General features: G+C 44.6%; 1 protein-coding gene across 1 annotated transcript in view; it reads left to right on the top strand.

Annotated features, from left to right (window-relative positions):
• Positions 1 to 27,625, top strand: part of LOC122791455 (mucin-6-like) — a 1,068,266-nt gene that overhangs the window by 172,770 nt on the left and 867,871 nt on the right. The window contains exon 5 of the mRNA XM_044059200.1: positions 3,692 to 3,773. Coding sequence (XP_043915135.1) covers positions 3,692 to 3,773 — 82 coding nt within the window. The remainder of the gene's footprint in view (positions 1 to 3,691; positions 3,774 to 27,625) is intronic.

Raw genomic sequence — 27,625 nt, 5'->3', positions numbered from 1 at the left:
ATGTTACCTGAGACAGTCGGCACAGGTACCTGTATATTCTGTACCATCAAAGACCACATCCTTTATGACTGACATGACAGCTGTCTTCAGTGCGACAGATTCTTAGTCAACCTTTAAGTTTATCAAGAAAATCATACCCCAACATACTATTCAGGTAGGGGATGATCCACTGACTTCAGCTTCATCCTTTTCGCCCATCAGTCTGCAGTCTTTACTACTTATCCTTTCCCAGGATAGGTTATTTCTGAAGGTCTTAAGCAATCTCACTATGACAGTCATCATAATTCTGTGAGTGCTTTGACCATGATCCTTCTGGAGTTCCATGAAAACATACATGCAAGAAGGGAGACACAGACTCCCCAAACAGTTTATTACCCTGGGTTCCAACTTTAATGAAGGGGGAGGGTCCCCACAATCCCACCCAGAGGATGCAAAATTTGGCAATATAAGAGAATAAATGCAGTAGAGGGGATAATTGGCTCACTGACTCTACTTCCCCAAATGATGAGGTTTTCTAAGACCTTTACATCAACCCACTTTACCTCCTGGGTGATCTATCCCGCTGACCACATGATGGACCTGGTGGCAGAGATGCCATGGCAGGAGACAGATGTTACACAGAGATTCCCTTGTTGACACTGAGTCCAGTCACTCTGATTCTTTGAAAGGTGAACCTGAGATGAAGTCCAAACAAGTCTTCACTGTTCCTCAGATGGTTTCTACATTTTCTGGTGATTTCACGTGGTAGGAGTTAAAAAATACCTCAGAGCTAGACAGGGTATATGACCTTATAGAGGATGAGATGTCCAATTCTTTGGCTATCCCCCTCTCTTATCAGCCTTGGAAAATATTTATAAAGCTGACTGCAGGACACCAGTATCTATTCCAGCAGTCTGTAAAAAGACTTGGAGAAAATATAGGGTTTCCTTTGAAATGACAGGTCTCTCTTCTTGTTTGACTGCTGACCAAGTTGCAATCTCCCTAGATGCCTGCTCAAATGAAAAGTACTTTGCTACATCTAATACAACTCCCCTGATAAAGATGGAAAATGAATAGATCTTCAGGGCAAAAGAAACTCTTTTTCTAGTAATCTTATCTTTAGAATGTTAAATTATCACAAATCTATGTGGGAATTTATTTTACAGTGTCCAAACAGTATGGATGATTTTACTGCATATGAATGAAATTGTTTCAGATTTGACTCTGGTTTCAAAACATACTTTGGGAGGTATACTTGAATGTGCAGATACAGTCTAGAGAAAATGCTTCTGTTTTTTCTTGTATTAAGACGATTATACTTGGTTCAGTAATCAGAACTTTTCTGATGATTTAAAAGTCGACATTGTGAATACCCCTGAAAGTTCTGAATTGGTGTTTAAGCCACAAACACACATTCTCAAATAGTGGGATGACAGGGGCAAATTACTGGGGTGCCTAGGATGTTACATGTATCCAAGTTCTCCCCAAACAAGGAATCTTCCTTCTAAGGACAGAGCAAACAAATATCCCAGCCAAAGAAAAGTCAGAGATTCAAAAGGAAATGGCAGAAGGATAATTCTTCAAAATTAAACAAGGGGATTCTTTTCCAAAAAAAAGGATCAACTCTTGCAAAGGAATGATGATGCTGAGAGACGGAACACCCTTACCCCTCCCACCCTTCCTTTTCTTCCCCCTTCCCTTGGCTGTCTCTCAACCCTGCAGCATCACTGCGAATAGTCTGACAAGTTGGTTCAGAAAATAATTTGGAGAACACACTTGTCAGTGTATCAAAAATCCTCCTGTTTTCAGAGGAATTCCCCCACACCCACCAGACCAGACAGAGCTGTTTCCTCCAGTGCTGCATCATATTGTAGAATTCACCCAAAACCAAGGTCTGCCTCGGATAAAGTCATTAGTACAATTAAGTCATAATAAGTACCTTTGCAGGTCCAATGCCACAGTTCTCAGTCTCCCTAGAATGTTTGTGAATCATGTTATCTTTTCCTGGCAAAGTGAGCTATGTTCAGAGCAACAATTCAAATGAAAATGCGGCCTGTACCTTTGGTGGATTCTGCTCATATAGTCTACCTGTTTTGGGGGGTGTGCTTTAGTGAAGAGATCACGGTTGCATTAACATCACAGCAGAGTCCCACAACAATGCTACCTTCTCTCTTGGGAACTAGAACTAGATCCACATTTTGTAACATTACTGTTACATTTGCTACTTGGTAAGCAACTAACACTACAAGTGGCACTGCACAGACACAACACTAGAAGTGGAACTGCACAGGCACATGACTAGAAGTGGCACTGCACAGGCATGTGACCAGAAGTGGCAGTGCAAAGACATATATCAGTAGCAGTGGTCTTGCACACTCACTTCACCAGGCATGGCAGTGCACAGACACATCAGAAGCAGTGCTACTGTGCAGACTCATTATTATAAGTAACACTGCATAGCACAAGACACATTAGCAGTGGCACTGCACAGACACATCACCAAAAGTGGCACTGCTTAAGCATATCATCAGCAGTAGTGGCACTGCACAGACACATCACCATCAGCAGTAGCATTGTACAGGCACATCCCCAGACATGGCACTGGACAGGTGCATCTGAAGGAGTGCCACTGGGCATACTCCTCTCCAGAAGTGGAACAGCACATCAAAAGTGGCACTGCACAGGTGCATCACATGAAGTGCCACCGTACAGACTCTTCATCCTAAGTGGAACTGCATAGGCACATTACCATAAGTAGCACTACAGAAGCACATCGTTAGAAGTGGCACTACACAGACTCCTCACCAGAAATAGCACTACACAGACACATCATCAGAACTGCCACTGAATAGGAACATCATCAGACTGACTTATAGTTGTATTTAGGAAGATATACAAAATCCATTTCAAACAAATAGGTGCATGTTACAGTTTACATAATAAATAATAGTCTTCGTGAATATTTAACATGAAGACCAGGATGTTATCGAATCCACACCAGGATGATATGCGTTTACACATCAGAATCAGATATATATTCATATGTATATTATTTGTTGTTTTTATTTAATTATTTTTTTCAGTTAGGTGTAAGAATTTTAACACTGCCACCAAAGTTGTGTATCAAAAATCATGACAAAAAGATCATGCATTTTACAACTTTGAATAACTGACTTTTTGTGACTGTTTTAAGGCTTCCCCTGATGGGAGGGGCTTAGCCACCTCTCTCTCTCTCAGAAGGTCTGAGGAAGGGATTCTGAGATCTGGAAAGATGCCAGTATAGGTTTTTGAAGGCACAGGACCTATATGCCACTGAGACAGTGTAACATCTGATCATATACTGTTATAGGTAATTAGGACTTGTACAACTGTGCTTTAAAAAAAAAATAGGAGGACTATTGGTAGCACAACTCCCATGCTGAGGGAAGTACAGAGAGTTTACTCAAACTGTGGTAGTATTTCAGCCAATGTACAGTTATTTTAGGTTTTGCTTTTAAGTGATTTGCATGTATTGGTGATGACTTGCTCCATCCCCTGTCATGAAATTATATTCACATTGTACTTGTTTTAGATTTTTTTAGTCATGCACATAAAAACAATTATTACAGATCACATCATTTGAAAATAACTTTTAAATGTTACTATTCCTGTTTTAATGCAGTGTTTGAAAAAGGTACACATAATGTTCGTTAATGTTTGCTATTATTTGTAGGTTTCCATTAAATACAAACCGAAGTTCCATACATGTGGTATCTGTGGCAGTCTTGGAAATTCTAGCCAGGCGAGCAAATTAGGTAATTTGTATTTTGATTATGGATGGGTTTTATGATTAACAGTAGATGGTTCTATTATGTGTCAGTGCAGACTGCTTTATTTCTTGTATCATGCATATAATGGCATTGTGTTCCATAAAATAGTTAGTCAGAGGAATGTTAGTCTTTGTGGTCTGCCTTAGTTTTGCAGGTCACTTAATGGAGTTACGGCCACTTCCACTGTGTAACTCCAGGGATTACACACTGTCAAAAACATTCTCAGCTGTCTTAGTTTGTACCACTCATTCAGATAAATAATTCAATCTGTCAGACATCATCTGTGAAAAATCACGGTCTCAGGTCAGGAACAAATTGAGTTTTATGTATATACACTAGTCGTGCTCTCTGCTTTGCGCCTTAGCCTTTCATTTTAGTGTAACCAGATCACTGCTTCCCTTTAGCACCTTAAGTGCTCATATCTTATCAAATGCCCCCGGCCTCTTCTCTTTTCCTGTTTAAAAACATTGTGCTCCCTTAACTTTATCCGGGTGTAGTGGCTTGCTCTTGTAATCCTAGCTACTTGGGAGGCTGAGATTTCTGGATCGAACCACATGGTATGATAGGCCAAGCATCAAAAGGTTAAACTTTGAAACTTCTCATATGTCTTGTCTGACCCTCCTCACCAGTTTTAGTTACTGTGTTTTTTACACAGCTGCGTGACCTCTTATTCCCCCATAAAGCCTCCCAAACTGTGTAGAGTACATCAGGAGTTGTAAAACTAACCTGACAATGACATGATATCATCTGCTATCTGTTGCTGCTTTCTTTTCCACCTTGGATTATATAAAGAAGCATTTCATTTTGTCTTTGTTGCCACTCTTTTGCATTTAGCCCCGTGAGTTTTGTTTTCTAGTAGAACTGACTGCTCTTTCCCCACTGAATTTTTTAGCCTCTGGGTTGATATTCTGCAAGTGTAAGTACCATACATCTTGAAGGACTGAAGTGAAGTTGATGGCTTTAAGAAAGTACTTTCTGTCTATTAGGACATTCAGCTGCCCCTTCTGCCTTATTAGTTTTCCAAGCCTTTGCAAGAGTTAAAGGTGAATACATTAAATTTTCCTGGGCCCAATATCAACTCCTGTGGGACACTACTAGTGACCATCTCACTCTCAAAATAACTCCCCATGGTACCTACATTGCCTGACCATAGTTCATTGACTTTTCCACCAAGCAGCAAATTGTTATGCATATAAACATTCAGATTTGATTACAGTACATGGTACAGGACCACATTAGAAGCCTTGCTGAAATGCAGAATGATCGCATTCAAAGAGTTACCATTGCCCACATTCCTGGAGTTCCAGTTGTTGAACTTAAATAAGTTAGTTTGGAAGTATCTGCCTGCTGAGTCTCTTCTACAATTCAGTAAGCAGCCTTTTTTGTCCAAGGAACCTTGTAAATCTTAATTTTCTATTGTTTTGGTAACTAGTGAATTCATATGCATTGGTCCATAATTTACTGAGCTCTTCCTAGCTTTAACTTTACATATTTATTTATTTCACATTTGTTAACCGGGCTAGTCCAACTGAGTTTGCAAACAAACCCATTTCAGTGGAGACTCGGGGGGGGGGGGAGAGTCCCAGCAAACATAAGTAAAGATAAAGTGAGAATATATAAATATTAAATAATCACAATACAAAATAATTGTAAAAAAGAAAAGGTTATTAACTATTTGCATTACATTGATAGTAAGCAACCCATTTTTAGTGGAGACGCAAGAGGAAAGAGCCCCAGCAAACATAAGCAAAGATGTTTAAACAAACAGGACAAAAACTATTAAAAGTAATGCAAATACAAAATTAATTATAAAGGGAAAAACAAAAGAAAAAAATATGAACATTAAGGGTTGCACTGATAGTAGTGGTCTAAATTTATTACATATAAGAGTAAAAACAAAAAGATAATCATTGTTCAAAAGAAGGAAAATGTATAGACATTGATAGAAAGTGGGAGGGGGGGGTGTTGAGAATGTTAGGGGGAAGAGAAAGGAGGGGGGCTATAGTAGTAGAGTTGAGGGTTTAGGAGGTTAGTTTAAGCAGAAGTTACTAACAGAAAGAAAGGAGATGCAACAGGTTATACAGTGGGAGAGACTAAGACTACATGTGGTCAAGGCAACGGCATAATTTCAAGTTTAGTAAATGGGATTTAAGCTCCTTTTTAAAATAGGGAAAGGAAAGGTTGGTTCTGATATGGAGAGGGTGTTTGTTCTAATTTAGTGAGACAGAGTGTTTGTAAAGTAGTTTGCCAATATTCCTTTTGGGTTTATAAACTGAGAGAAGATGCTGATCAACACTCCAGAGATGCTGGTGGGGGGGGGGGGAGTACAGAGTAGCATGGGAAGCAAGAGCAGGGCAGACCAGAAGGAGTTGTTGAGTATGGAAAAGGTATTGTGGAGTTGCAATTGTAGGAGAAGGTGCAGAAATTCCAGCCACTGAAGTTTGTTTAGTGAGAGGCAGTGATGCGACAACAGTGGTTGGTTTAAAATAAATCTAGCAATTTTGTTGTATGATTGTTCCAGTTTCTGCATTAAGGTAGTATGGATATTGGTAAGGATGGGGGAAGTGTTTAGATGACTAGGTAAGAGAAATGCCTGCACAAGAGTGCGTTTTGTGGCATTAGTGAGGAATTTTGTTCCTATAAAGTAGTCTTTTTTTTTTTTTTATTTGATGGCCTGTTGTATGTGCAAGTCAGATTTTCATCGGTCATCAATTATTACCCGAGGAGTTTGGTGTGTGAGGTAGGGGAGATAGTGGTGCCATCTAGGGAGGAAAGAGAAAAGTTGGATTTAAGATGAGAGAGTGTCTGAGGCAGGAAGAGAAGGAGTTGAGTTTTCTTCGGATTAAAGATTAGTTGATTATTTCTGAGCCATTTTTCAACAGAGATAAAGGAATTCTGTATTAGTGTGTGTAGTTCAGAGATAGTATTGGAAATAGATGAGAGTAGAGTCATCTGCGTGTTGCATTACAAATGAGAGACTGCATGATAACTGTAGGTTGTTGGTAAAAATGTTGAGAAGGAGCGGTAAGTATGAAGCCTTGGGGTACTCCTGTTTGAACAAAAGGAATGGTGAGAAAGCCTGCTGCCATCTTAACAGCTTGATCTGATATTGTTAATCCTCGTCCATTCCTTATGTATGGGTATCGGTTTCGACCTCTGAACTGAGCCGGCCATTTTCCAAGCTCATGTCCACTACAAACTCTCGAGCTAAACTCTTACTCATAATCCCCCTCTCCCTGTTACTTCTGATTTCATTTACCACGTTGCCATTTGGTCGTGTCAAGCTGCTTCTCTTGAGCTAAGTATAGATCTGAAGTAGTTAGCTTCATTTGTGCATCAACCTATGGGTGATCGGATCCACATCTGATCCGAGCCAGCAGTTTCCAACAGCTAAGATCTGAGCTCTGAGCTCCAAGCTCCTCCCCCTTACCCATAACTCCCTGCCATCCCTTCCTGACCTCAGATCTAGTTTGCAGCGGTTACTACCAGCAGTTTGATCTCGAGCTTCCGGGCTTTCGACTATACAGTCTGTGAGAAAATCCTTTCTTTTTCTGTAAAAGTTAAATTTTTGAGTGAGTTGGTGTTGAGCTGTTTACCCTTAGTTTGTTTTTAGTGTAATTGTTAGCCTTTCCTCCCATTTCTCGTCAGCGTTAGGGTGTGTGAATGTGTGTGTGGTTTTGGGGCCTAGCATGTGTGTTTTCAGTTGGGATGTCTGAGGCCACCAAAACTTTCTTTTCTAAGTGTACCGAGTGTGGCCATCAGCTTTCCCCAGCTGATGGCCACACTCAGTGCGTGATATGCCTTGGGGTTGAACACCTGTCTTCTGGCTGCTCTATTTGTGCAGCATTCAACCCCAGGGCTATCGGGGACCAGAGGTCGAAGCTGATTGTGGCAGGACTCCTGCCCCCGGACTCGGCTCCATCCTCAGGCCCCTCCGTGGCTCCTGCCGTGGCTGCGGCAGCGCCGACGGATGCTTCCCTTCCTCTGGCCGGGACTCAACCTCCCACCTTGGGCCAGGAGGATAGGGAAGCCAGGAGGGAGAAGCACCGTGAAAAACACAAGCAGCAGGCCGAGGCCCCTGCTTTGGCCCCACCAGCCAAGCGAGTTTCTCATCCTGGGACGTCCGGACCTTCTCCTTCCCGGCTCCGTTCCCCCAGCTTTTCGCCGGGGCCGGAGGAGGATGAAGCCCAGTCTCCTTCGAGGTCATTGAGGCGGCACTCCCATCCCGCCTCGGTGGCCTCTTCCCGATCTACAAGAAGCCTAACAGATGCAGACTTGGACCGGATGATGAGAAGGTTCCTTCAGGCCCAGCTGCAGATGGGAGTGCTCTTGCATCCCCCCCTCCGGGGGGGAGATCGACCCCTTTTTTTTTTGCCCCGATTGCTCCTTCCCTGACCCACTTTTGGGGTTCGGGGTCTACAGAGCCGAGTAGCGTCGGAGCCGAGGGAATATAGTACCCGACTCCATCGGTACCGACAGCGCCCTCGAGCCTGTCAGGTCCCTTTTCTTCGGATCCAGGTTCTCGGAGTCGAGAGTTGAGCTTCGGATCCAAGGTGGTCAGTATGCCTTCGGCTCCGAGTAGGTCAGAGCGTACTGGCCCTTCGGATCTGATCTTTTCGGCTCTGGCCCCGATCTGCTCGTCGGATCCGAGTGAGGGTCTGCTCTCAGATACTAGAGAGAGTAGCTCTCCTTTGGCATTCGACATAATGGAGAGGGTTCTGTCGAGGGATTACAGGCCCCCGGCCTTAGCTACCGCTCCACGCTGCACTCCCTTGCAGACTGGTCCGACTTCCATCTCCCAGTCCCAGGGACAGCCTGCTCAGACGCCCCAGGTCGTTCCCTTATTGGAACAGGATGTGGTTGGTGAGGCCTTCTCGGACAGCCACCCCTAGCAGGTTCCTCACAAACGCAAGTGCAAAAGGAGGCACTTGGACTCCCCTGAGTCCTTAACAGAGGACACGGATTTGGAGGAAGGGGAAGGTTCCCCAAGATCACCCCCCAAAGATGTCTCATTTGGAGACATCATGGAGATGCTCAGGATCAGGGGGGGGGGTTGGTCTGCCCCAAAGCCTACCTCAGACGAGTCCGTGTTCCTGGAGGCGTTTGAAGCAGGCCCGTCTACCTCTTGGGTGTCCCCTCCGGCTGATCCCCTGGTAGATCTGATCACTACCAGGGCATGGAAGGAGACGGACACTGTGGAGCCCGTCCCTAAGAGGCCTGACAGAATTCTCAGCCCGCCTTCAGACAGGTCTCATTGGAGCAAGGAAACCCCCTGAAGATGCCATGTTGGTGGCGGCCACCAACAGGGAACTGGTCCAAGAGAGTCCCTCGGTCCATCCCCCTGACAAGGAGTCTCGGGCGATGGACCATTTGGGGAAGCGGATGTTTGCTTCACCCACCTTCTCCATAAGGTCGCTGAACTACATAGCATATGTCATATGGCTCCAGCGGGATCTTATCAAAGAATACAGGAATACATCGGGTCGCCCCCAGAGTCCATGTCGGCAGAGGACAAACAGGTGTACTCTACCCGAATGGCCACTCGCAGGTCGATTTCTAATACCTCTATGCGGCTGCTATCCCATGCTACAGAAGGGGCCACTAGAGCTAGCAGAGCGGGCATCATACTGAGGTGACAGGCCTGGCTCCGCCACTGTGATTTCGCAGAACCCTTCAAGGCGTCATTTGCTAATGCCCCGTTTGACGATTCTGCCCTCTTTGGCAAGACCATACGCGACACCTTGGTCCAGAGCGGGAAAGATGGGAAGACGTCTGCTGTCGGAGTCTGCTTCTCGACTCCCCAAAGGTCCTTCCTTAAGAAGCAAAAGGGACAGAAGAAGATGTGGTTCCGAAAGTCTCAGCAATCCCGTTTTGCTCCGGACTCCCCGTCCTTCAGAGGCAGAGGAGGACAGGGTGGACACCACCCTAGAGGCATAGGGGGAACCGAAGAACTTTGGGTCCAGAGAACCTTTCTCTGATCATCCCACGCAGCAACCCTGAGGGGTTACCCGACTGCTCCACTCTGGAGGCAGTAGGGGGACATTTCTCGGAGCACCTAGCCGTTTGGGAGTCCATCACGACAGACCGCTGGGTGCTTCGGATCATATCCAGAGGCTACGAGATCCCGTTTCTCCATCCCCCTCTCAGACCCAGGTACCTCCCCGATGTCCCACCCGATCAGAGGGAGGCCGCAGCCACAGAAATTTGGCAGCTGCTAGAAAAAGGAGCGATCCAGCACATCCCCCCAGACCAGTATGGATCGGGCTTTTACTCCAGATTCTTCTTGGTGCCAAAAAGACAGGGGACTTAAGACCAATCCTCGACTTATCCCTCTTGAACCTGGCAATAGCCAGAGAAAAGTTCCGAATGGTCACTCTTCAATCCACCACCCCCCTCTTGCAGGAGAACGACTGGATGTGCTCAATAGACCTCAAGGATGCGTACTACCATATCTTAATGGACAGACGATCCAGGAGGTTTTTCCTCTTCAGGCTAGGAGCCAGCCATTACCAATTCAGGGTCCTCCCCTTTGGTCTCACCACGGCCCCCAGGATGTTCACCAAGATGTTAGCGGTGGTAGCGGCCCGCCTGAGACTCCAGGGAATTCAGGTCTTTCCATTCCTGGACGACTGGCTCCTGACCGCCCCCACAAGGCATCTACTCTGCACAGCCAGGAATTTCTTCCTTTGCCTAGCTCCCCGGCTGGGGATCACGATACACGCAGGGAAATCCTCCCTATTCCCAACTCAGGTCATAGACTTTATCGGAGCCAGGTTGGACACAAACCAGCTCTTAGCTTTCTTAACTCCGGACCGGATACGATCCCTAAGACTTCATGTGCAAGCCATTCTTCATTGTCCAACCCCTCCGGCAGAACTGGTCCTGAGGGCCCTAGGTTCGATGGTGGCTATCATCAATCTTCTTCCCATGGTGTGCCTAAATGAGAATTCTGCAATGGACCCTCCGAGTCCAATGGTCCTTCCTACGTTTTCCCCTGAGCCATCCTGTCCCTCTCAGCAGGGTTTGCAGGAGTGCCCTCTTATGGTGGCTCCAGTCTCCGGACCTCCAAAAGGGGCACCCCTTCTCTATGTCCCCTCCCCTAGCCACGGTGACCACGGACACCTCTCGCCTCAGGTGGGTGGGGGCATTGCTGCGGCAGGACCGTCCAAGGCACATGGAACCAGTCAGAGACCTCACTGCATATCAATGTCCTGGAGATGAGGGCGATGCTGTTAGCGTTGCAAGCACTTCAGAGCCTTCTTCCCATCGGGACTATTGCGATCCAAACGGACATGTCGGTCGTTTGGTATATCAACAAACAAGGGGGAACCAGATCCTATCCACTTTGTAGAGAGGCCATGAGAGTTTGGGAATGGGCGATTTCCACCAACCGCTTTCTCGTAGCGACGCACATTCCGGGTCGGTCCAACATCCTAACGGACAGATTCTCGCCGTACGAGTGGTCTCTGAATCCCAGTGTAGTGAAGCAGATCTCCTCCAAATTGGGTCAACCTTGTTGCGATCTTTTCGCCTCTCCTTCAAACACGGCCCGGGGAATCACCAAGAGATGCTCTGGTGCATGCTTGGCCTCCCAGTCTACTTTATGCTTACTCGCCTCTTCCCCTAATGCTGACATTTCTGCAGAAAGCCAAATGGTTGGGGAGCACGATAATCCTCATTGCCCCATTCTGGCCTCGTCAGGCATGGATCCCTTATCTGTGGTCTCATCTAGTGAATCCTCTCTGGATTCTAGATCCTCTCCCGGATCTGATATCTCACCCTCTGGGCCTACCAACCCCGAACCTGGACAACCTCAAGCTCACAGCTTGGTTGATCCAGTTCCACTGTTAGTTCGGACTCCTGGTATCTCTTCCCCGGACAAAGCGATCCTAGTGGCGGCTCACAAACCGTCTACTAGAAAAGTTTATCTTAGCAAATGGAAACGTTTTTCTATTTGAGCTGAACATCAGAATCTGGATCCTTTCACAGCTCCGTTACCAGCTGTGCTGGATTTTCTATCAGGTCTGTCCGATAATGGGGCTAGCTCTTCCACAGTCAAAGTACAGTTGGCAATCGCTCATTACCATGTTGGATGTGATCTTGGTCCTTTGACCTCATCCAGATTATGCAAGGCCTTTTTAAAAGGCACCTTCCTACTAAGGCCTCCGGTGAAGGATGTGATCCCTTCTTGGGACTTATCGCTGGTACTGTAGGCCTTAACAGCTTCTCCCTTTGAGCCTGCTGCCTTGGTAGATCTCAAATTCTTATCCTGGAAAATGGCTTTCCTAGTCGCTATTACTTCGGCGAAAAGGGTTTCTGAGCTTCAAGCCCTTTCTGTCAAGCCTCCGTACTTGACCTTCCACAAGGATAGGGTATCCCTCAGGACCAGTCCCTCTTTTCTTCCCAAAATTTCTTCCGAAACTAACATTAATCAGTCTATTGATTTGCCAGTCTTCTTCCCCAATTACCAAAATAAGGGCGAATAGAAGTTACACTCTTTGGATGTACACAGACAGTTGAGATTTTATTTGCACAGGACAGCCTGTTATAGATGTTCAAATCAGCTGTTTGTGTCCTTTGCTAAATCCAGTTTCGGGAAAGCTGTTTCTAACACATTATCCAGTTGGAGTTCTCAGTGTATTCTCTTGGCCTATGAGAGTTCTGGCAGGCCTGCTCCTCAGGGAGTCCATGCCTTTTCAACTTGGTGTGTTTCTACCTCTGCTGCCTTTTGAGCCAGAGTTTCGCTGGATGACATCTGCTCGGCTGCCACGTGGGCTTCTTCTCACACATTTATAAACCACTATAAGTTAGATTTGGTTTCAAGAGGGAGAGCATCTTTTGGCTCCGCAGTGCTCCGGCACATCCTTCCTTGAGGGCCTCCCAAGATTCAGGTAGCTGGGGACTCTGTCCCATAGGCTAATGCACAAATGAAATTAACTACTTCAGATTAAGAAGTTATGTACTCACCATAACGTTCCATCTGAGTAGGTAAACTTCATTTGTCAGCAACCGTCCTTCCCTCCGTCCCCCTGTCCTCTTTGGATGTTCTTGATTTTTCCGCTTCACGGTAGATTGTACCCAATTTACTCTAGATAGGTGGTGATTGCAAGCCTTGCTTTAGGCAAACTCGATCTGAGATCAGGAAGGGATGGCAGGGAGTTATGAGTAAGGGGAGGAGCTTGGAGCTTGGATCTTATCTGTTGGAAACTGCCGGCTCAGATCCGATGCGGATCCGATAACCCATAGGTTGCTGACAAATTAAGTTTACCTACTCAGTTGGAACGTTATGGTGAAGTACATAACTTCTTCTTATTTGTTGTCAGAATAGTCATTTATATAACTTTTTCTGTCAGAAAAGTTTCTGTTTTGTTGTCTCTTACCCTATCGCATCTGGCGACCATATTTTCTTGAGTTTTCTTCTCTTTACAACTTTTTACCACAAGGTATTTCTCCCTTACCATCATTGGTAATCTTCCTTTCTTCATAACTTCAGGTATTCTTTTGTACCATTGATGGTACCCTTTCTACTATCCCCTTTTTTCTATCATGACAGATAAGAAAGGTAGTCCGGGTTTTAAAAGGTGTTCTGATTGTGGACACAAATTAACTACATCTGATGCACACGTTATGCGTTTATTGTTTGGGGGTGTCCCACTTATCTGTTGACCCATCCTGAACTATTTGTGAACATTTTTCTAACAGAACCTTGTTAGAAAAGAAAAATAAGTTGTTGCTGAAGGGACCTCTCAAATCTCCCTTTTCAGAGGCTATTTCTGGGTCAAAGGTTTCAACCCTTCCTAGAGCCCATAAGAAAATGTTGGATGTTCCTACTATGGCCAAGTCTTTGCCTTCGTCCCCGGCTGGGGACTCCCGCCAACCAAGACCTAAAAAGGCTAAAGTTTTTGCTCCAGAGCTCACTCAGTCAGCCCCAGTGCTTTCGGCGCCTAGACCTTCAACACCGAGGCCTACGGCACCATCAGTGATATCGTCTCCGTCTTCTCCTGCAGCCTTCACTATATCGGCACCGAGGGGCTCTTTGGTTCAGACTATTACGACTACTGTATCAGCACTGACCATTCAGTCGGCACAGACCTTGACCACGTTGGCTCCGACATCTTACTCGGAACTGAAGCTTCAGTTATTGGCTCCAATTTTGTCGGTTCCAGCTTCAGTAGTGACAACCACTTCGGCACCGATCCTTGTGTCAGTGCAGACCGTGACCTTGGCACCAGTGATTTCCTCGGTGCAGACACCCGTGGTCCAGTCTCTCTTGGCACCGTTGTTCTCGGTGCAGACTGGTGAGATGGGCAACGAGCTTGTCTCTTCTGTGGACAGACCTGTTTCTCCCTCAGTCTCCGTGAGGCGCACTAGAAGCCTTTCCGAACACAACGTGTTGCATCTTGTGGATCAAGTGCTTTTGGCCAGAGGTACCCCACCCCGCAGGACCTATCCTTCCTTGGGTGGTGATCATCCATCTCAAAAGACCCCTTCTTATTCTCCTCCTTCATTGCCTTTGAAGTCCATTGATATAGCACAGTCTTCCCTCTCTGCGGTTCCCTTTATGGATCTCACTAAGGAACCGCAGTTGCCTTCATGGCAGAAAAGTTTTGCTACGACCCAGGATGACAGTTGTGACACACATAATTTGCTGTTCCACAGCCATCCGGGGACTCCAAGTTGGCAGGCTAAGCCACTTCGGGGAGGGGTGACCCCTGTACTGGACACTCACCCCTCTTCAGGTGGACCAGCCTTTCAAGTGATGGAGAAGGCTTTCGCTTCTGCTGTCTATTCCCCCGCCCTCCTCTGTTACACTGGTTTCACAAGTTGCACCTAGTGGTCACCGGGTGCAAGGGCCTCAGGACATATTCCACAGGAAATCCCCTTTCCGCTGTCTTCCCCATCTTCTCCCTCTGAGAAAGTCCACCGGAAAAGTTAGTGTAAGAGGAAGCACATGGACTCCACAGAGGAGTCACTCACTGAAGAGACAGACTTTGATGAGGGGGAAGGATCCCCTCGGTCACCCTCTGAGGTATCCTTTGGTGATATCCTTGAAATCCTTAAACAGAAAGGTGACTGGCAGCCCTCTAATCCAACCTCTGAGGAGTCTGTGTTCCTGCATGCCTTTTGCGCCTGGCCCCCTACCTCCTGGGTTACTCCACCTGCCGATGAACTTGTCCGGCTCATCGTGTAGCGTGCGTGGAAGGCTCCTGACACCATCGAGGCTATTCCCCAGAGGCCTGATAAGATTTTGTCCCCTCCTGCTATGGATCCCCATTGGTCTAAAGGTCTTCCTGTGGATGCCCTGGTGGTGGCGGCCGTAACAAAAAAGGATCTGGTGGAAAAAGAAAGCCTGACTGTCCATCCGCTTAACAGAGTCCCTGGCCCTGGACAGGATAGGGAAGCGCACCTTTGCATCAGCAACCTTTACTACTTTACAAAAAAAAAAAGAAAGCATCAAACCAGGCATGTCCAAGGGTCAGCTTCCGGTGGTTTCTCCTGTCCACCTGGTGAATCTGGGCATACTGGGGCAATGCAGCAATTGCCTCATGTACACAGACAACCCTCTCCTCCTACCACCCAACACTACAACCTGTGAGAGATGCACTTACATAGCCAAAATGGAAGCAAAGCTCTCTCCACCCAAGATTGTGCTAGACAGTCAAGAGGAGAAGGTTAACACCCACACTACACCTCAAGCAACACATAGCTCTTCTAAACCCACACCACCAACACCCACATATAGCAACACTAAATCCACATATGCAGAGGCCCTTAACTGTAACCTTCCCAAGCAACAAGGACCTCTGAAGCTGAAACGGAAACAAACACCAATCACAACCAAAGTGTCACATAGTTCAAAACACCTGTGTGCCACCCAGCAACAGCCCCTAAGGCAAGACAATGTACCTAACACTTTAGTCATAGGTGACTCTATAGTCCAGCATACTGATGTCCCACTCACCAGGTTGAACAAGGAGAAAATTACAGTCAGCTGCCTGTCGGGTGCCAGGATCCGCCACATAACTCATGCACTCAAGTCACTCCACAACAAGTACAAATATGACTCTGTCATTGTCCATGTTGTAGTGAATGACTTGAGACGTACCTCCCTGGACTACATGAAAAGAGACATAGAAGAGATCTCGGATCATGTGGCCCAGGCAGGTATGACCCTAGCCCTGAGTAGCATCCTGCCTTCGCCCAGAATGATACCACAATATAAGGACAAAATGATTGACTTCAACAATTGGCTTAGCTTCTGTATGACCCTAGCCCTGAGTAGCATCCTGCCTTCGCCCAGAATGATACCACAATATAAGGACAAAATGATTGACTTCAACAATTGGCTTAGCTTCTGGTGTCATTCAAAGGGATCCAGTATCTGTCTGCCTGGGACGACATGATTGACAGACCACGATGCTTTGCCAGAGATGGTCTGCACCTGTCGCCTCTGGGATTCAGGTTACTGGCTAAGGCTCTTGCCACCCCTATAGTGCCTTTTTTAGGCAAAGTTCAAAGAACAAAACTACCACCAAAACCGGTACAAGCATGCAAAATCTGAAGGTAATGCTACTCAATGCTAGAAGTCTTAACCTCAAAATGCACTCTCTCGAGGCACTCCTAAAAATGGAGAACATCGATATCTGTGCAGTAACTGAGACCTGGTTCAAGGCTCCAGAGAGCACCCCTGCAATGCCAAGCTACAACTCTTACCACACTTTTCGGCCACCAAAGCAGGGCCGAAACACTAAAGGTGGAGGAGTGGCAATATTCACCAAGGATATTCACACCACTGGGCTAGTTGCCCAACACAATGCATCTGAAATTCTCCAGGTGCAGCTAAGACTACAATCCAAATTGTAGCTTGCTACAGATCCCCCACCATACCCCAAGATTCTCACTACACATTTCTAAACATACTGGAAAATATTAAGATAGAACCAAACACCCTAATACTGGATGATTTTAACTACCCTGCCATTAACTGGGAAAGATACTCATGTACCAACACCTTTGCCCAACGGTTCTTGGAATTCATAAATTCCAACGCCCTGGATCAACTAATCAATAGTCCCACCAGGGGCTCCAATATCCTAGACCTGGTCAATACCAACATGGGAAATCGATGCTCCACACCTATGATCACCCCCTCGTTATTCACGTCTGACCATAAGCTAATCACCCTTAACATCCACATCCCACCCCCACCCCCCCCAGTAAGGAAACCTCCATCCCACCCCCACCCCCCCAGTAAGGAAACCTCCATAAAAAACTTCTCCAAAGCCAACTTCATGCTACTCAAGTCAGAAGTGACAAACTTCATGACACCCATGCAGATGGGAGCTGAAAGTTTAACTGCTGAATCCTACACTAAGGCACTGTACGAGCACATCCACTCATGCATAAATCGTGCCATCCCAAATAGAACCAAGATGCTCTCATCCAAAAAAAAGAAGCCAATCTGGTGGTCCCCTGCCATAAACTTTACAACAAAAGGAAGAAACTGTTGCAGAAAAGAGGAAAATCCCAGGATGCAAAAAACTTCCTTACCAGCCTCCGTAAGAAGCTGAGATCCCTCATAAAATCCTCCAAAGCTAGTTACGAAAACAAAATTGCCAAAGATTCCAAAGACAACAAGGCATATTCTATAACTATGTCAAGAATCTAAATGGCAATGCTCAGATCTGCTCTGAGTTACAACAGAATGGCATTAAATATACTGATCCCAAGGATATTGCCAATATCCTGGCAGATCGATTCAGTGCCAACATCACCCCCTAAATGGCCCATCTCAATACCGGAAGATTGCCAAATTCCAGTAATAATGACCACACAGGTAAAAAACGTACTCTCCAAAGCTAAGAATACAGCATCCATGGGACCAGATGACATCCCGGGCTGTGTACTACATGAACTACAATATGAACTGGCACCTCACCTAAGTGTCATGTTTAATCATAGCCTCACCTCAGGTTTCATGCCCACTGAGTGGCGCACAGCTACAGTTATCCCACTCCAGAAGGGGGGATCCACCTCGGATCCCGGGAACTACCGCCCCACATCAGTCTGATGAGCTTAATCTGCAAGGCCATGGAAAGTATTATCATGGAACTTATAAACAAAGACATTGGCAACCTTCAAACATTAGACCCCACACAGTTTGGGTTCGTGAAGGGCCGATCTTGTCTTCTGAACTTGATTGACTTCTTCGAATCAGTCTCCAGAGCCATGGACAAGGGTAAGGCAGTCCACACAGCCTATCTAGACCTTGCCAAGGCCTTTGACACCATCCCCCACTCTGGAATCATAGATAAACTTACTAAGCTGTGCATTAATCCCTACGTTACCCAATGGGTTGCCAACTGGCTTACTGACAGAACCCACACTGTAAAAGTAGCTGACTCCAAATCCAACTCCAGACAAGTGACAAGTGGTGTACCTCAGGGTTCAGTCCTGGGACCTCTCTTGTTTGGCATCTACTTCTCTGAAGTACAGGCCAACACTAAGGGACTCTGGATAACAAAGTTTGCAGATGACTGCAAACTGGGAGCCATTATTGAATCCCCAAATGATGTGGATACTCTACAAAAGGGCCTTACATAAACAGATGCTTGGTGCGAGAGCCATGGGCTCAAGCTCAATGCCAAGAAATGTATAGTTGTCCCCTTTGGGAAAAAACATGTATCCGTGAATTACCATATAGGTGGCAGTACATTAAACACCGAAAGTTTGATAAGAGACTTAGGGACACAGGTGGACAGTGGTCTCACCTTCGATAACCACATCGCCACAACAGTCAGGAAATCCTTCTATGTGGCACACCTCATCACTAAGGGCTTTTCATCCAGAAAAAAGGAGGTGATTGTCCCACTGTACTCATCCCTCATTAGACCCATTATAGAATACAATGCCCCGTGTGGTATGTACCTCTCAAGACATCTGCAATAACTGGAAAGGCCACAGAAATACATCACTAAAAGAATCACAGGCCTAAGGCAGATGCCCTGTGCTGACCGCCTTAAAAAGCTCCAGCTATACTCTGTCACATATCGTCTACTCAGAGGTGATCTTTGCTTAACATACAAGGCCATGTCAAACCCAGAGCTGTTGGACATGCTACACTTAAAGAAATCCCAATCCCTCAGAGCCACACACTCCAGGGATCTAAACCTTGTCATCACAATAAACAAAACGTGCTGGAGGGATAGGTTCCTGACCCAGAGACTCCCCAGACTCTGGAATAGATTGCCCATACATGTCAAGCAGAGTGGCTCTTTGTTCCTCTTCAAATGGAACCTTGACGATTGGATGGGAGAAAGGAAATTCACCCCGGGGATCACGTCAGTCACCCTGCTAGACAGGGGTCCAGGGAAGTAAATAGTGTGGGAAGAAATAGCCAGGGAATTGTTATGGCTAGGCTTGTATAGGCCCTAGGGCTGATAGCCTAGTACCAACCTATGAACCTAAATGGCATCTTGTACTTAGTATATGTAAGTCCATTCTTTCAAGCCATTCAGTCTACACCTTTCAAATGCTTACCCACCACCACCACCATCATCATCAGTCGCTTTTTTCCCAAACTTTCTGTGGAGTCAGGATGTTAGTTCAGGTGTCACTACACCTATTGATTGAGTGGCACTCTCCTACCTTCTTCTGCACTGATACTTGACTGTCACAGGTCTTCTTGCATATAATCATACATCTTTCAGATGGATGTTCTTTTGCTTTCATTTTCATTTCTCTCCTCTGCTTTTCAAAACATCTTTTGCTTTCCTGCACGAGACCTAACCACGGCAATCTGTTCTCCTTGACATTTTCTGCATCTGTGTAGGTACTTTGGCTTCAGCTCTGATGTCCTCATGCATTCATCTGTCCCAGATTGTGCATCTGATCTCCCATCTCAGGTACTTCATCTCCACTTCAGACATGAAAATAAAGATATCGATGAATATTCTGAAATAACTAGAACCGAGATTCACATTGCCCCTTTTAGGCTGGAGTAAATGTTCAGAGATGACACACTAAGGTTCACATTGTTTAAACCAAACCCTCCATTTTTAATATGTCAATGCAATATTTTCTGTGAAATTAGATGAATGTTTTTCTTCCAAATTTAGGGTAAAGTTTCTTTAACCAAACATTCTAAGGAGAAATATGGAATGAATGAAGTATACCAGTAATATTGGGTAAGAACATCATTTTTACCCAAGACAGAAATCTTAAGATGACTCTGTTTAAGAAGTTTTATGAAAGGTTTGTCTCAGATATTATTTAGGTTTGTCACTTTTTAAAATGGTCAAATATTTTAAATGATCTCTTTCTCACGCAAAGTAAAAAAGCCTCCCTATTTTTGTAAGTGAATTGTTTTACTATTCACAAGCACCATTTCATTCTTTTTAAGGTTATGTCTTAATCTCTTACACTTTGGTAAATTAATGTAAAATATTTGCATGATTATTAGGGATGCAACAGGATTTGAAGTGAATATAGGGCAATCATCAGTGAATAGTTTTATTTTTGCTACTTTTCCATTATATTTCCCCATTTGTGATATTTCAGGACCTCCAAACTCTGCTCATCTTTGCCTTATTCATCCTCGTGCACCACTTCTAATGCATGGTAACCCTGATCCTGCCCCTGCCTCTAACCTTAACCAGGTACCTTATCTTACAAAACCCTTTTCCATAACACTACCACTAGAAAAGATAGGCTGATACACAAACGCACACAGTGCTATCCCCTTTTCTAACCCTAACCAGTAACACTTGCATGTGTATAACTAACGCAAACACACACACACACACACACACACACACACACACACACACACACACACACACACACACACACACACACACACACACACACACACCTTCCACTCACATACAACATAAGTTCTAACCCTTACTCTAATCCTAACCTGCAAGCACTCACGTCCACTCCTATCACCTAAACAAACACAAATTAAATTGGACAAATTAACACACACCATACAAAACATACACATGCCTCAAAACTTGATTTTTTTTCTGATTAGCTTTACTGAGATCCGTTTGTGTGTGTGCATGTGCGTGTTAGTTATACACATATAGGGTGAGATAATTTGTTTATTTACTTATTTATTAATGAATATAAATGGAATGGAACACTTATCCATGTAGATATTTTCAGGTCCACCTTGAGTGAAAATTTACACAGAAAAAAGAAGTAATAGGGTCTATATTAGAACGATGAAAGATTAAAATTTTGAAGCACCTAAATGTCGAAAATGCAGGACCTCGAACTCGCTAATGTGGGGGGCTGTGCCCCCCACACCCCCCGCTAAATAGATTTACCAACTCTGAGATTGCAAAAGAAGAAAAGTATGTACATAAATTGTGAATAGGATTTCATGTGGCATAAGATTTGAAAGAAACAAAGTACATTTTTCAAACCTGTATAATACTGTAGAGATGATATTTAACAAAGGAAGATGTTTACAGCATGGAAATGACAGGCTGTACATCCAGAGACAGAACTTGTGGCACAAGCTAAGTTTTCAGTTGTACACTAAGTGGAGGTTGTGGTCTTCAGTGATCAGATTAGGTTCATTGGTTCATATACTATGGCTGCGTGACATTCATTTACATGTTGCTTGTTTAGAGAGATATGCCTTTAGTTCTTTACTCCTCCCCAGATAAGTGAGTGATGCCCTTTCCTTCACTACTCTTTAGTAAAGGAAAGGGTATCACTTACTTGTTTGGGGATGATTTCCCAGATTTTGAGGCCCATGATAAAGAAGATGATCTGATGTTGTCAGTTTCATTCATTCCCTCAACCTGTGGTTTCGGATCAGAACCCTGGATCCAACTCTTCTACTTTTATAGCTTAGGATCTGATTCTCAAGCTCCTGCCATACCCATAATGTCCCGGTCCTCCAGATTACATCAGATCGCATTTGTCGTGATTCAAGCAAGTCAGGATTTCCTTCTCTCATAGCTCTTAGTGGGGCATGAGTGAATTTAAAGTTTAAATTTGCAATTACCCTTCCTTAGCCTCTAAACAACTTTTGTTTTTATTTTCAGGTTTCTCTGTTCATCTGTATAAACTTTGTATATACCGGTTGGTATAACTCTGTCCTATCATTATTGTCAGTTTCCCTTTTTACCCCTGTCCCTCTTCTCTTCTAGCAAAAAAAAAATAATCTCTTTAATATTCCTTGTAGTAGTTACCTTGGCTTCTAACTGTGGCTGATAAATCACATAAGCCAACTGGATTTAAAAAAATGCACTTCCTGTGAGCACAAGAATACACAGTCTGATGCCCACAAGAGAGTGCATGTACTGTCTAGGTTCTAGTCACTTAGACGTGAATTGTGACATCTGTGTGGGTTTCAATGCCTCAACAATAAGTGACCATTGCAACAAATAAATATTGAAGGACCTTCTTCCTCAGACTGCTACTTCCTCTCTCTCTGAATCTTCAAAGGAATCAGGGGCTCAAACACCCATGAAAAAGCAAAAGGAACCCAGGGAGCACAGAAAATGCTTCCCCCTTTGTCCCCTAAAAGGGCTATGACTAAGCCACCTGCCAAGACATTGAAATTGTCAGAACCGAAGTCTTTGGATCTGACACAGATGTTATTGACTCCACCTCGACACCGAACTCCTAGTTCCACCCTGGAAGTCAGATCTCCAACTTTAAGGTCTCCCTTTCTTCAGGGAACTCCAAAGAAATCTTCCTGACCTCACTGCATTTCATCATCCAGTAGATCTTTGCAGAGTCTTTCTGAAGAGGAAGTGGACAGGATGATAAGGAGATTCTTCAGGATGCAGATACAGATGGCAGTTTTGCCTGCTCCATCCCCCAATGGATCTGTGAACAACCATCCTACCTTTGTGCTCTTAATAATTCCTTCTCCAATCCGACCTCTTGCTTTGGAGCCCTCAGTTCAAGAGGTTACCAGAGTCAATCCAATGGCCCCTTCCTTCCTTGGCTGTGATGACGTCTGTGATCCAATCAGCCCCGACTTTGTTGGAACACAACATATCTCAGATCCAAAGTGTCGGCTTTGAATCTGAGGGGATGTCCTCAGCTTCCAAGTGTTTGTTTCATTTGCTTCTGACTACTTCAAGGCTTGCTGATTTAAAAATAGTTTGTGTTTATACATTCTTGCATACACTGTTGGAAACTCCTGGTGTTCTAGCTGGTGTGATTCTTAAACAATCTGGAAATATATCGCTGATTGATAAGTATATTTCTTGGCATTTAACCTTTCAGAGTTCTGCATTGTCTTAATTTTTCCTGACTGAATTATTGTTTGCCTGACTGAATTATTTTATATATTTTCTGACATTTTTTTATGTTTCTCATCTGTCCTGAAACTGTTTTCCCCCTCCCCTCACCCTATTCTTGTAGAGTTGTTATAGTTGGTGGCTTTGCAGTTGCCTGCCCCTACTGTAAATTTGATCTGGGACATCCCTCCCAGTCTGGTGTTCACTCTACTTAATACAGAGAGAACATTTGTGAAGGCCAACCCACTTAGGTTCTTAACCTTGAATTTTTCTTCTGCTCCCCCCTTCCTCTCTCCTTGCACTTTACTAAAAAAAATACACTTTATTTTGCTTTTGCCTCTTCTTAAAAGTACTCAATTGTATTTACTCTGCAGCATTTATTACTGCTTGGTAGTAGCCTGATTAAATTGTAACTGTTATTCTAAGCCTTTCGGTTTAAGCACTTGGGCTTCAGGCCAGTTGTTTTACATTAAGAAGGTTTGTGGTCTGCGCTGTTGTGGCAGGACAGGTAGCTTACAGCCTTCTAAACTGGGAATTGCTGATTGAAGGCTCAGTGTCTGTTACTCTAAAAGTGTATTAGTTCTGGTTTAGGCACTTCATCAGGCCAGTTATTTTACTTTAAAAAAGTTTGTGGTCTGCACTCTTGTGGGAGGAGAGGTTAGATTCTACCTTTCTGAGCTGGGAATTTCTGGTTAAAAGATTATTGTGCCTGCTTATTTGAACTGTTTCTTTCTTTCTGAAATTGGTGCACCTTGTTTGCTGTAGCATGGACTAGATTCAGGCATGCTGAATCTACCTTTGTTTGTATAACTTGAGCACTAATCCAGGCCATCTTTTTTGGAGAAGGTTCCCCTGCACCCTAGTGGCAAGAGTGTGCAGTTAGAACTTGTCTGATCGAAGATTGCTGGAGCGGGGTTCAGTTTTGAGCTTTTTTTACTGGTTAATTGGATAATTTGTTTAAATCAATTTGCTCGTTTTCTATTGTTATATAAAAGAATGCACTTCATCTGCTTTTACTGTATTTGTGTTTCTTCCTACTTTATTGCATTTATTCTGCTGCATTTATTACTGCATGTTAGTAGCCTGATTAAATTGTAACTGCTATTCTAAGCCTTTGGTTGAAGCACTTGGGCTTAAGACCAGTTGTTTTACAGTAAGAAGATTTGTGGTCTGCACTATTGTGGCAGGACAGGTGGTCCTTCTAAGTTGGGAGTTGCTGATTGAAGGCTTAGTGTCTGTTATTCTTAAAGTGTATTAGTTCTAGTTTAAGCACTTGGGCTTCAGGCCAGTTATTTTACATTAAGAAGGTGTGGTCTGGACTCTTGTGGGAGGAGAGGGTAGATTCTGCCCTTCGGAGCTGGGAGTTTCTGGTTAAAGGCTTATTATGCCTGCTTATTTGAACTGTTTCTTTCTGAAATTGGTACACCGTGTTTGCTGTAGCATAGACTAAATTCAGACCTGCTGAATCTTGCTTTATTTGTATAACTTGAACACTAATCCAGACCATCTTTTTTGGAGAAGGTTCCCCTGCACCCTAGTGGCAGGAGTGTGCAGTTAGAACTTGTCTAATCAAAGACTGCTGGAACGGGGCTCAGTTTTTAGCTTTTTATTGGTTAATTTGTTTCGATCAGTTTGGTCATTTGCTACCATTATATTAAAAAAATACACTTTATGCATAGCTGCTTAGCTAGGGTTAAACTATTCCCAGAACCATAAAGTCTGCTCTTCAAAATTTCCCTTAGAACTAGCCAGTTTTTTTTTGTTTTAGCACTCAAATCTGTTTCTTTGAGCTCAGCACTTGTTCAGAACTGGTTGTAAGCACTAAATAAGCTACAAATTACTACAACACTCACCTTTCCTCACTTGTCTAGAGGAAAACAGTTTTTAGTACTTAATAAATAAGCACCTATCCAAGCATGTCTAAGGGTCAGTTCCCACTGTTTTCTCCTGTCTACCTGTTGAATCTGGGTATCTTGGGGGCAATGCAGCAATTGCCTCATGTACACAGACAACCATCTCCTCCTACCACCCAACACTGCAACCTGTGAGAGATGCACTTATATAGCCAAACTGGAAGCAAAGCTCTCTTCACCAAGACTGGACTAGACAGTCAAGAAGAGAAGGTAAACACTTGCACCACACCTTATTCATCACATAGTCCCTCAAAACACACACATAGCAACACAAAACACACACCTACATTCACAGAGGCTCTCAATAAAAATCTGCTCAAGCAACAGAGACCTCCAAAGCAGAAACAAATGCAACCTCCACCCCCCAACTCAACCCAAATGCACATAGCCCACAAACTCAGCATGTCACTCACCCACAGCCCATAAGGCATAACAACGTACCCTAGTCATAGATGACTCTATAGTCAGGCACACTGATGTTCCACTCACCTGGCTAAACAAGGACAAAGTTACTGTTAGTTGCCTGTAGGGTGCGAGGATCTGCTACATAATGCATGCAGTCAGGTCACGCCACAACAAGTGCAAATATGACTCTGTCGTTGTCCATGTTGGTGTGAATGACCTGAGATGTACCTCCCTGGACTACATGAAAAGATACATGGAGGAGCTCTCTGATCTTGTAGCCCAGGCAGGTATGACCCTAGCCCTGAGTAGCATCCTGCCATCACCCAGAATGATACCACAGTACAAGGACAAAATTACTGACTTCAACAATTGGCTAAGCTTATGGTGTCATTCTAAGGAGATCCAGTATCTGTCTGCCTGGGATGACATGATCGACAGACCACGATGCTTTGCCAGAGATGGCCTGCACCAGTTGCCCTTGGGATTCCAGATACTGGCTAAGGCTCTTGCCACCCCTATAGTGCCTTTTTTAGGCAAGGTTCAAATGATAAATTCACCACCATAACAAGTACAAGCAAGCAAAATTTGAGGGTAATGCTACTCAATGCTAGAAGTCTAAACCTCAAAATGCATTCACTCGAGGCACTCCTTAAAATGGAAAACATCGACATCTGTGCAGTGACAGCGACCTGGTTCAAGGCTCCAGAGAGCACCCCTGCATTACCAGGCTATAATTCATACCACACCTTTTGGCCACCTAACCTAGACTGAAACACTAAAGGTGGAATTGTGTCAATATTCATTAAGGATATCCACAACTGCAGGCTAGTTGCTCAGCATAATGCATCCAAGATTATCCAAGTGCAACTAACTCTGGGCAGGACAACAATCCAAACTGTAACTTGCTACAGATCCCCCACCATGCCCCAGGATTCCCACTCCTCATTTCTTCATACACTGGAAAATATTACGGTACAACCCAACACCCTAATAATGGTCGATTTCCAACTCCTTGGATCAATTTATCCACACCTCAACCAGGGGCAGCAATATCCTAGACCTGGTCATTATCAACATGGGCGACCAGTGTTCCACACCAGAGGTCAATTAGTCAGATCTGACCACAAGCTAATCAGCTTAGACATCCACATCCTGACCCACATCCTGTTAGAGAAACCATCATAAAAAATTTCCCCAAAGCCAACTTCACGCTTCTTAAGACAGAAGTGGCAAACTTCACGACACCTATGCAGACAGACAATAGATGTATGACTGCTGAATCCTACACAAATGCACTTTATAAGCACATGAGTGCATGGATTGTGCTATCCCTAACAGAACCAAGATGCTATCCTCCAAAAAAAGGAAGCCAATCTGGTGGTCCCCTGCCATATACAAACACTACAACAAAAAAAAGAAACTGTTGCAAAAAAAGAGTAAAATCCCATGACTGGAAGAACTCCCTGGTCAGCCTCAGTAAGAAGCTGAGATCCCTCATAAAATCCTTCCAAGCTAGTTATGAAATCAATATCGCCACTGATTCTAAAGACAACCACAAAGCATTCTATAGATATGTCAAGAATCTCAATGGCAACACTCAGATCTGCTTGAGTTACAGCACAATGGCACTAGATATACAGAACCAACTGATATTGCCAACATCCTGGCAGATAGATTCATGCTAACATTACCCCCCCCCCTTACACCTCCTAAATCGCCCATCTCTGTACCGGAAGAATGCAAAGTTCCTGTAATCACGGCTGCACAGGTAAAAACCACACTCTCCAAAGCCAAGAACACAGCATCCATGGGACCTGACAACATCCCAGGCTGCGTTCTACATGAAATACAGAATGAACTGGCACCCCACCTAAGCACCATGATCAATCATAGCCTCACCTCAGGCTTTGTGCCCACTGAATGGTGCACAGCGGCGGTTATCTCACTCCACAAAGGGGGAGCCACCATGGACCCCAGGAACTACCGCCCCATTAGCCTAACGAGCCTGGTCTGCAAGGCCATGGAGCGTATCATCATGGAACTTATAAACAAAGACATTGGTAATCTCCATACTCTGGACCCCACCCAGTTCAGGTTTGTAAAATGCAGATCATGTCTCCTAAACCTGATTGACTCCTTTGAAGCAGTCACCAAAGCCGTAGATGATGGTAAGGTGGTTCACACAGCCTATCTAGATCTCACAAAGGCTTTTGACACCATCCCCCACTTTGGAATTATAGATAAA

This window comes from Protopterus annectens, chromosome 17.part0 (genome assembly GCF_019279795.1).
Source record: "Protopterus annectens isolate FY-2018-M chromosome 17.part0, PAN1.0, whole genome shotgun sequence".
Lineage (NCBI taxonomy): Eukaryota > Metazoa > Chordata > Ceratodontiformes > Protopteridae > Protopterus > Protopterus annectens.
Note: the sequence above shows the minus strand (reverse complement) of the source record. Positions and strands in the feature narration are given on the sequence as shown.